Source organism: Sinocyclocheilus grahami, unplaced genomic scaffold (assembly GCF_001515645.1).
Source record: "Sinocyclocheilus grahami isolate Dianchi unplaced genomic scaffold, SAMN03320097.WGS_v1.1 scaffold145.1, whole genome shotgun sequence".
Classification (NCBI taxonomy): Eukaryota; Metazoa; Chordata; class Actinopteri; order Cypriniformes; family Cyprinidae; genus Sinocyclocheilus; species Sinocyclocheilus grahami.
This window is the reverse complement of record NW_015505324.1, coordinates 106855-117546: the sequence shown is the minus strand read 5'-3', so window position 1 is coordinate 117546 and position 10692 is coordinate 106855. Positions and strand designations below refer to the sequence as shown.

Sequence of the window (10692 nt, the reverse complement as noted above, 5' to 3'; positions counted from 1 at the left end):
CTTGCCAAGAGTGAGATTTAATTCTTTTTTATTTTATTTTATTTTATTTTATTTTGTATACTCCATCCTCTTCTCATAACATCTTTTTTAAGAGATAGGAGTCTAATGTCTACTGTACTCTGCAGTAGGTTAGAGCTTTGTTAAGTGCTACAGTCGGATCAGTCAAAATCACAAATAAACCAGGCAGTGCAATTTGGGAATTGGTACAATTGATTCAGTGAAAATAAACATCTCAGAAGAATGAGTCATTTATGAACTCTTGCCCAAAGGATTGATTTCTCCCCCACCCCCCAGAACTGAGTTTACAAAAAACAAGGACTGATCTTATTGCAACAATCACTAATGGTATCTACCAGGATTTGCTACCAATGCTAAACAGTGTTAAAGTTAGGGATAGGGTTAATATTTATTTCATCGTTTGTAGGCAATCAACACTGTCATTGACATGATCAATAAAATAATTATAATTGGCCACTAAGCAGAGTTTGTGCTCGGAACTCGAATTTCAAAATAAATGAGGAATGGAAAATTTTTCTGAAATACTGCATTTAAAAAGCTGTTGGTACTTAGAAATGAAGTAAAAGTTTCCCAAAAATGAAAATGCGGTAAAGTAAAGATAGCCTACTTGAAAATGTACATTAAGTGAAATTACTTCGCTACTGCTTACCATTTGCTTTTGACTCTTGAAAATTAAAGGAAGCTGTATTTGAAAGATAAGTAACAAATCAGTAAATTGGGGGCAATTAATCTTGACAATTTGTTGCAAACAAATCTTCTTTTTGTTTTGTAGGCGCATTTTCTCCAGCCAAATAGAGAATCAAGTACTTTTTCACTCTATGCTAATGACTTCTGCTTGAATGGTAGAGATGCCAAGAACATTGCTGAGTCCCTCAGGAGCAGTCGTAAACTGCACCCGCTGACACAGCCAGGCTTCTACAGTCCAAAAATCCCACGATCAAAACACTGTGAAGCTGCACAGTCCACAAAAAAATCTTCTTCTACAAACAACTTGAAGGAGTTCTTTGCTCACACGTTGCCTCTGCCGTGCTCCAAAACTGCTGTTCTCAAAGCCAGGTGAGATGCATAAACCATGTCATAATGAAAAGTATGTGCAATTTATGTTGAAAAGGCCAGATTAAACCAGTATGAATTTCCATGATGCCTCATGATTGCTTTTCAGCCAAGATTGAGTACTTGAAATATTATTGTGCCCCTCGTTCCCCTCCCACCCATGAGATCCCATGGGGAGGGGAGGGACAGTCAGTAATAAGTGGGACATTCCCACCACGTTGCATAGCGTTGTTCCCTGTCCCTAAATTCAATCAGTCCATCTATCACTGGAGTTCTGAGTCTGATTTGTTGTATTTTACTGGAAATTACCAACATCACCAAGAAAAAAGGACATTCGAATTGTAATGAAATGACTTTTATGTTTTTAAAATGGATCTGTCTTTCTTTTTGCAGTGTATGTCCGTTTGCATTGTATGGACAGCTTACCTTATTCTTTGTTTTTATGTGTCAACAATATGTGTGTGTCTGTGGTCTTTGTGTTTTATTTCTGCCAGCCCTTTGTGTTCTAAACCACAAAAAGTTCAAACTTTTGTGGTGGAAAAGCCTCCTTTGATGAGAGCTGTGGTTTCTCAAACTTCACCAACCTCAAATCAACCGGACAAAGAGCACTTCAGCCAACTCCTTCTAAGAGAGGACTGTCTCCCAATAGAACCCAATAGAAAACCTCCTAGACATCACCAACCTGTCTGGAGTCAGAGCCAGAATTTATTCACTGAGGATATTTCTACCAAGGTTCATCTTTCTATTAACACAGTGCATCTGTTCCCTGAACGTCAGTTTAGAGCAAACCAGCCTGCAATGCCTTGTTCAAAACTGGAAAAGGCAACTCATGAGAGATTTAGCTTGAGTGTTGACACTGACATTAAACCATCTCAGGGTGACCCTGACCGGTCATGTCAACCTCAAACCAGCCCAGCTAAACCTGACTGCAGCCCAAAACAAAAGAAGACACAGTACACAAAACATAGAGAAACCGGTGATGTTAGAAACACTGAGCACAACCATGTAAAAAGGTAAGAGGATAGCAGATCTTGATAGGGTATTCTTATTATTTTTTATGTACTATTTTCATAGCTGATAGTATTGTATATTAGTGTGTGCAAATAGTAATAATGCTTTTAAAATTGCTGCTACCACAAGCACAATTTAGGTTCAGTTACTACTTTACAGTTACTTCACTTCTCATTAGAATACTTGATTCTGATTGGTCACACTATGACACATAAGTAAAAATACATATGAACACTATGCATCATTCTACTCATAGAATGAAAAAAAAAACATTCAAATGCAAGGTCAAAAGACCTTAACTTTTTTTAAAGTTAAAACTACTTTTAACTTGACCTGCGTTTTCTAACATGTCAAAAAATCAATACAAGTTATCATCTGAAACAAATTTTCTTAGTACTTTGTTTTGCACTGGTTTCACTTTTTTTTTTCCAGTCAGGTGAATGTGAACTCAAAGAATGTGTTTGGTCAGCCTCGAGTGATCGCATCACTGCGAGCAGCATGTTCCCCGCGGCCTGTTCGCAAGAGCACAGTGGTGGAGGACTTGAAAAAACTCATTGTGATGGATGACACACAGGACAGCGCTCAGGGTGATTCAGTATGTGATTTATTTGGCTCACATTCAGCAGTTTGACCCTAAACAACCTGACAACCTACAATAATGTGAAAAAGCAGGTATTGTTCTGCTGAGTATTGGTATGTGAGCAGTGTTGCCATGTTGCAATGTGTTTACTGTCTATTTGTAGTCACCTCAACAAAAAGAGGCGGGGCTTTGCAGCAGTTTGCGAATGTCAGGTTCATACCCAAGTCCATCATTATTCAGTCAAGCTTACCAATCAAACCCAGAGTCTCTCGCACTCACACCCATCCATCTCCACCTGGAAAAACGTCAAACAGGCAAGAGTTATTCCTTCTATGAAGCATAACGTCATTATTATAGTAATTATATGTTCTGTTGCAGTTCACATATATTCTGGTTTTATCAGTTGCTCCTCAACTGGTATGACCTTGACTTAAATAGATGTTTGCTTTTTCTAGTATACATTGGCACTCACTGGTTGTCTTTTCCTAGAATGTGGAGGATTGCCTGAGCAGGCTGAATCTGACCTGTGGGACAGAGACCAGCATCCTGATCCTGAACTCATGTCCCTGCCAAGCACAGCCAGTGATCTCGACTGGAATAGTTTAGTTCAAGCAGCCCAAGAATATGAGAGTAAGTATCAAAGGACAAATAAATATGTTGAGATAAGATTGTTCACACACAGTGGTCCCAAATGTCTATTTTTAAATTTAAGCCACATTTGCTATTGTATGTAATTGCAATAGATCAGGGGTGTCCAAACCTGTTCCTGGAGGCCCACTGTCCTGCGGAGTTTAGCTCCAACACAGGACAGAAGACAATGGCCTTCCAGGAACAGGTTTGGACACTTCTGTTCTAGAGCTTTTCTCTGAACTACAGTAATTTAATTTTTCTATGTCGTGAGACGCGAGGAAGTGGAATGGAACAAAACAAAACAAAATGCAAGGTCAAGAGACCTTAACTTCTTTAAAGTTAACTACTTTTAACTTGAGCCACATTTTTATAACGTTTTGTCAAGCACAGAGGACATGATCTACTGAAAGTTAACGAAAGTTAATCTATTGTGTGTTCACATATAGAAAAGCAGCACAGTGGCATGCAAAAATGCATTCTGTGTGAACGGCCACTTATTCGTCTTGTTTTATATACTTCTTTGAGACATTTTTGAAACTAACCCAATGCCATGGTGATTTTTTGTGGATATATGAATATACCTTAAAGTGATATTTATATTAATTTGTGATATTACTTAAATGTAACAGTTCAGTAAGAAGTTTAACATGCATTTTAGACACAACATTGCCAGATGCTTTAATTTTAACTCAGTAAGCAAAAATAGTTCCAAGTGAATCACCATAAAGCGCCTCCAAGCATCACATGGCTGGGGTGATTCGTTCCTGAATGAATGAATCAGAATTTTTCAACAATTGTTCAATCATTTGCTTATAAAACAGTTTTTGTTTTGTTCCTGATTGAATCTGTTTGTTTTTTCTTCAAATAAATTAATAATTTTATTCAGACCGTCATTTGTAACTGCATACATAGTTATATGTTGTATAGTTGGCTTCATAATTTGTTTAATGCAATGACTTATTAGTAGTAGTATTAAAATAAATGATTCCATGATTACAATATATTTGCAGCACAAAGGATGGCAACCCTTTTGTCAGAAATGAGTCCTGTATCAAGCAGGCCAGACACACCGTCACATGGACCCTACAAGATCCACCAATCCAGCTCCTACTGCAGTGGAGAAGATATGGCGTAAGTGGGGCATAGTTTTATTAATTGAATGCAATTTTGGATTAATTTTCAAAACAGTAAATTAATGTTTAAACTGCTGAAAAACTACACTCTTAAAAATACATCTATGGTTCCACGAAGAACCTTTAACATCCATGGAACCTTTCACAGAAGGTTTATTTTAATCCATTTTTGAAACTAACCCAATGCCATGGTGATTTTTTGTGGATATATGAATATACCTTAAAGTGATATTTATATTAATTTGTGATATTACTTAAATGTAACAGTTCAGTAAGAAGTTTAACATGCATTTTAGACACAACATTGCCAGATGCTTTAATTTTAACTCAGTAAGCAAAAATAGTTCCAAGTGAATCACCATAAAGCGCCTCCAAGCATCACATGGCTGGGGTGATTCGTTCCTGAATGAATGAATCAGAATTTTTCAACAATTGTTCAATCATTTGCTTATAAAACAGTTTTTGTTTTGTTCCTGATTGAATCTGTTTGTTTTTTCTTCAAATAAATTAATAATTTTATTCAGACCGTCATTTGTAACTGCATACATAGTTATATGTTGTATAGTTGGCTTCATAATTTGTTTAATGCAATGACTTATTAGTAGTAGTATTAAAATAAATGATTCCATGATTACAATATATTTGCAGCACAAAGGATGGCAACCCTTTTGTCAGAAATGAGTCCTGTATCAAGCAGGCCAGACACACCGTCACATGGACCCTACAAGATCCACCAATCCAGCTCCTACTGCAGTGGAGAAGATATGGCGTAAGTGGGGCATAGTTTTATTAATTGAATGCAATTTTGGATTAATTTTCAAAACCGTAAATTAATGTTTAAACTGCTGAAAAACTACACTCTTAAAAATACATCTATGGTTCCACGAAGAACCTTTAACATCCATGGAACCTTTCCATTCCACAGAAGGTTTATTTTAATCCCAAAAAGTTATTTAGATTATTAAATGTTCTTCACACTAAGAAAAAAATGGTTCTTAAAAGAACTGTTCACTGAAAGGATCTTTGGGAAATCAAAATGGTTCATCACTGCAAAAACTCCCCATTTGAAACCTTTATTTTTAAGAGCGTACATGAATATTAATTGCCTTGCATGCTCATTTTTTTTTAGCAGTGATGTATTCATTGACTTTCCCGACCAACTCTCTCACCTGGAAGGGATGCTTAGGCGACTGAGTGGTGACCTGCTGAAGGTGAGGCTCATTTAGCAGTTAATAAATGAGAAAAGTGTGTACTACGTGCGCTCATAGAGGACAAACACGCTCACAAGCACCATGTGTTCTTCTGTCCTCTGATTCAGGAGAAGAGAGACAAGGTGACTCTTCTGGCAGAGGTGTTGAAGCTTCGCATTAGCAACCAACATCTGAGAGAAGAGTCCCTCTGTGCAGTTGCACAACTACACAAAATCAGCAACATTTTAAACACGACACCTGGAGGGATGGAGTAATGCAGGGTTGCAGACAAAAACTACAAATCTGGAAATCGCCAGACTTTTTTTTTTTTTTGCATTTTCTGCACTAATGTGGGAAGTAAAAATCTGCTGAACGGATTTAAAAATGGTAAGATTTGTTAAATGGAGCCATTAGTGACTGAAAGCCTAATCAAATTATTCGAAATATTTCATGAACAAACCTAGTATGTAGTAACTTATGAACGGACTTACAAATGACAATGTTCCAGTTCTTCTGAACTTTCTGCTGGCACAGGTCTCACATGAGCTTGAAAACCCAAACAAACTGAACTCAATCAAGGTTTATTAACAGCACAGTACAAACCAGAACAACTTTCATAAGGTTGGTAACTCTCTTGGGAAGCATATTACAGCTCCTCTAAGGCTTCTTTACTGAATAATTAGGTTAAGGCTATAAAAAAAGCTATAAACCAGCTTAATATAAAACCTTATAATAAATATATAAATATATATACAAAGATAGATACTTAACAATTGCCATATATTATTAATAAGTAATAAAAGTCTGAATTAATTTTAAGTCACAATGAAAAATGCTGAAAACAGTATACGTACAAATGCTCTGTGATGATTAAAAAGTGCAGAACAATAAAAAATATACTTAACACACAATAAATTACTTATTTTAAAATCCCTGAGATGCAATTGTGTAAAATCACAACAGTGATTAACCGTAATAAAACTGTATCGAACTATACAATGCGGTTGTTTAAAAAACAGTAGTCTGTTTGGCCTGTTTTTCTTAGACCTTTCAAGCATATATTCTCAATGCAGTAGGTAACTGAGGTGTGAAGACCTTCATTTGACAGCTGCATACTTGTCTCTATAGGCCAGTAACATGTGCAGTGGATTGGGTACAGAGCGTTCTGCCTTCATTTCTGCCTCATGTTTTTGAGTGCGTACATTGCGGTTCTGCTGGCGACTGAAGCTCCAGGCTTTCAAGCTAAAAAACGGAGAGAGGTTTATATGAAATTGCATTGCAACAGACAAGCCTCAATGAAGATTGGAGAATTCAGAGAGAGCCTACCAGTACAAACGTCTCTCCCGCTTGGGTAAGATGTGCCATAGACTGGCTAACTCTTTAGTGACTGTAGTAGAGGGGATGCCGGGATAGGATCTATGCCGAAATAATATATTTATTTAGATGGGTTTAATAGTGGATGTATCATTAATGTTGAGAAAAAATTGTACTTATACACACCTGATATATAATTGTCTGTTCATTTGGCAGAACATAATGAAGCCGTTCACACATTTCTTCTTAAGGAGAAGTGCTCACTAACACAGATTTAGACAGATTTGTGAACAATATTTGAGAGAAATAGGCCTTTTGTGTACATAGAAAAAGTCTTAGATCTTTGAGTTCAGCTCATGAAAAATGGGGGAAAAAACAAAAGTGTTGCGTTTATAATTTTGTTCAGTATACTTTCAAAATTTCAGGGCATGTAAGCCTTTCCCCCGTCACTAGACACTGTTACGTGTAGAAACACTTATTAAGTGAAAGTTATGTATTATTTTATTTCTACGGTATACGCAAACATTGCTGTTCTGTTTTGTTGGGTCTCTGAGGGTTAATCCCATATTTTCATTGTGATCTCAGAGTTTTGGACCCCCCCCTATATATGCAGGTAAAGAAGGATCACAAAATGTGGCCTACTGAGTCATTTGCAAAGCTGCCTGGCAAGCTGGTACTTTTTAAGACGGTAGATTCTGGGGTGACCCACACGTCCTCGAATAATGCTGTTAGGGTAAAAAAAAATATTGTTCAGTCAGCATAACAGCAACACTGTCTTGTTTGTAATTTCACACTGTCAGTAATGTGCACATTTGGCTCAATTAAGCAGATTTTGCCTAACTGCCTAAACGTTTTAGACAATACATTATTAATAAAACAACCAATGCATCTATTTAATAAATACATGCTCAGAAAAAAGGTACAAAAGCTGTGAAGTGGGGCGGTACCCTTTCAAAAGGCACTAATATGTACCAATTTGGTACAAATATGTACGCTTGAGGGACTAATATGTACCTTTAAACTACTATTATGCACCTTTTAAGGGTAAAGAAGGTACAAAGGTGTACTTTTTGAAAAGGTACCGCCCCAGTGACAGCTTTTGTACCTTTTTACTGAGTGTAGTATACATGCTAGTCATATATATATTAACATATATTTTCAATAAAATATGTGTAGGCCTATATGGATTATCTTTACTTTGTAGCGCCTCTCGTCCTTCTGGATGGAGAGAATGGCTCAGGCCTTGAGAAGGTGATATGAGCAGTGATGGGTTGAGGGTCAGGCTGTCTGCTTCCCGAAGGGGTGGACGCAAAGGCAGTACTGGTGTTTTTAGCAGCGTAGGGCTGAAAGGGAAACGCTTTTTCCATGCAGCCGGAAAAGCTCCAAGTATGGGGTCTTTCAGAAGAATTCCTGATCTGAAGATATAGCAAATCATAAAAATGAGTTACAAGCTTGCACACAGGTACATCTCAAGCTGTCATTTCTCTGCTATTCACAAACATAAATTAAATATCCAATATACAAACCCGGATGGAGGTGTATCCAACATATTTCTCCCTGGGCTTCCATCTTCACTTCCTGTCTGGTCTTCAAAGAAACTACAGGTAGATTCAGCTTCAGTGCTCCCTGATAACAAAAAATAACCCCGGGTATCCTTTAAGTTTCAGTATGTGGATTTAATTAATATATAACACCAAAGAAAGACAAGATTTTTTCACCTGTATTGAAGGAGGAAGTTGTGGAGTTGGAATCTAGAGAGCTTTGTGATGGCTCGCTATCATCAACAGGCCACAGGTCTTTGTCTTCTGCAGTTTGGGCTTCTGACAAATTGCTTTGTCCGTCACACATAATCTGGTGTTCTAGCTGCTCCACAGCATTTATGATAAATCTCTCAGAGTTCTGGCTCTGAGGGTCCCTCTTTTTGTCACTTAATCGTACTGTTTATAAATGTATATATACAGCAGTGTAAGTGAAAATAAATACCATATAATATATTTTATGTTTTAAATACATAAACGTCACCTGTATACTTGCTTATGCGACTGTAGGTGTACATGTTCTTGGCTTTTAGGAACTGTGGTGGTGTGCAAGATAATGGAGAGTCTTCACTCTCCGACTCCGATTCTGCAGACACAAAGGCCATAGACTTCAGTATGTATCACATGACCCCTTCCATATTTCAAAATATATGCATAAAAAACTTGCATTGAGCATAATTAATAAAGCAGCTGACTTCTCTGGTTGTTTTCAGATAGACGGTGAGGATGACTCTTCAGACTATGAATGTGACTCTGGTGAAACTCAAAGCACTGCAGCATGTTTATCAGGGGGTCCTGTGGACACACACATAAAATATGTTGTTTTTAATTATTATAATTTTTTACTATATGCATTATTTATACTATATATGTAGCCAATTAAAATATATTTTATTATGTTTGTATGTTTTTAACACCTAGAGAAACACACACACACACACACACTATTACATAACACAGTTATTATACAACATTTTGAACAATAGTATTTAAAATACATTTTTATCACAGCTTACTGAGTATCACTGCGTTAATTTTCGCGCTCTATTCAATGCCATATTTTAAAATGACTGATATGTTGCTTTACATTTCATTTTATTCTTTTTAAATGTATTTTCTTGCGTAGGTATAGTTCCCTTACCTGAATTATTCTCTATGGAATGCACAATATACTGCGACTATTCCCTAAATTAAATCTCCTCCAACATAGAACTTCTTAGAATGACATTGGACAAGAAAAGAGCCAATCAGCTTCAGCGCTTACGCGGATTGGATAACGAGAGTTACACAGACCTCGTGACAATTGGTTACGTTACTGGGCTGCTTGGCCGTGAACTTTAAAGCTTATGTATATTTTGTTTAATGTTAAAATACTTTCTCCTATTCCAACTAAGGCATTTGTATGCACATTTTTGTAAAGTTAAAACAATGACTCCGTGACACTATCAGCCGTGTTTGAGCATCAAGAACATCAGCACTATAGCTATGTATGTAGACATGTAGGCCACATATCAATGATCAGCACGACATAACATTTCTCAACCAATGATGTGCCTTGAAGGCGTGGTTATCTGCGTAAGGAAGAGTTTTACGGAAACCTTTGAAATACATTTTTGTGATTAAACCCCTTGCATTGTAGGTTTTTTCTTTCTTTCCTGTATTTATTTGGTTTTCTTTCTTACTTTTCCTGTTGTGTTTTATTTTGTTTATCCATGTATCTTTTGTTATGCTGCTATTTGGACTTCTTGGAATTGTATTAAGATTTTTCTTACTGTTATTTATTTGGTATTTGTGTTCTACAAGCAATAAAAACAAATTAAATTTAAAAAATTAAAATTAAAATACATTTTTGTCATTCGTTCCGGTGACGCTAGGGGTGCATACATTTCACATATCAGCTACCACGTGCAAATATGTGCAAAAAATAAAATAGTTATCTGCCAAAACAATTTCCCTTTAATCTCCATCTTAGAATGTTTTAATAAGATATTTAAATATTTTGTAACCTGTTATTGAACGTTGACTACATAGTTTCCCCATAGTTAAAGGGATAGTTCACCTTTAGTTGTTGGTCCCCATTGGCTTCCATAGTATGGGGAAAAAAACACTATGCAAGTCAATGAGGACCAGCAAGCAACTGAAGGTGAACTATCCCTTTATGCTCAAATGCATATGTAATATTTATAATTCTATATTACTGCTAAGTAACTAGAGTAAGGAGGACA

At 36.6% G+C, this 10692-nt stretch overlaps 2 protein-coding genes across 2 annotated transcripts; both read left to right on the top strand.

Moving 5' to 3' along the window:
* Positions 1-1762: 1762 nt before the first annotated feature.
* LOC107591722 (signal-induced proliferation-associated 1-like protein 3) lies at positions 1763-3005 on the top strand. The gene is made up of 3 exons (XM_016280957.1): positions 1763-2084; positions 2515-2677; positions 2826-3005. Exons 1-3 carry the CDS (start codon positions 1870-1872, stop codon positions 3003-3005), a joined length of 558 nt encoding a protein of 185 aa, XP_016136443.1. The 5' UTR covers positions 1763-1869.
* Positions 3006-5092: 2087 nt separating this feature from the next.
* Positions 5093-5890, top strand: LOC107591721 (signal-induced proliferation-associated 1-like protein 1). The gene is made up of 3 exons (XM_016280956.1): positions 5093-5194; positions 5555-5636; positions 5744-5890. The coding sequence occupies exons 1-3, from the start codon at positions 5103-5105 to the stop codon at positions 5888-5890; spliced, it is 321 nt and encodes a 106-aa protein (XP_016136442.1). The 5' UTR covers positions 5093-5102.
* The last annotated feature ends 4802 nt before the right edge of the window (positions 5891-10692 follow it).

Bases quoted from the DNA above. Each gene is read 5' to 3' on its own strand.
- LOC107591722 (XM_016280957.1), top strand. From the start codon at position 1,870: ATGCCTTGTTCAAAACTGGAAAAGGCAACTCATGAGAGATTTAGCTTG. The intron at 2,085-2,514 runs GTAAGAGGATAG...TTTTTTTTCCAG, and splicing joins GAGCACAACCATGTAAAAAG to TCAGGTGAATGTGAACTCAA. The intron at 2,678-2,825 runs GTATGTGATTTA...GTCTATTTGTAG, and splicing joins ACAGCGCTCAGGGTGATTCA to TCACCTCAACAAAAAGAGGC.
- LOC107591721 (XM_016280956.1), top strand. From the start codon at position 5,103: ATGAGTCCTGTATCAAGCAGGCCAGACACACCGTCACATGGACCCTAC. The intron at 5,195-5,554 runs GTAAGTGGGGCA...ATTTTTTTTTAG, and splicing joins TGCAGTGGAGAAGATATGGC to CAGTGATGTATTCATTGACT. The intron at 5,637-5,743 runs GTGAGGCTCATT...CCTCTGATTCAG, and splicing joins TGAGTGGTGACCTGCTGAAG to GAGAAGAGAGACAAGGTGAC.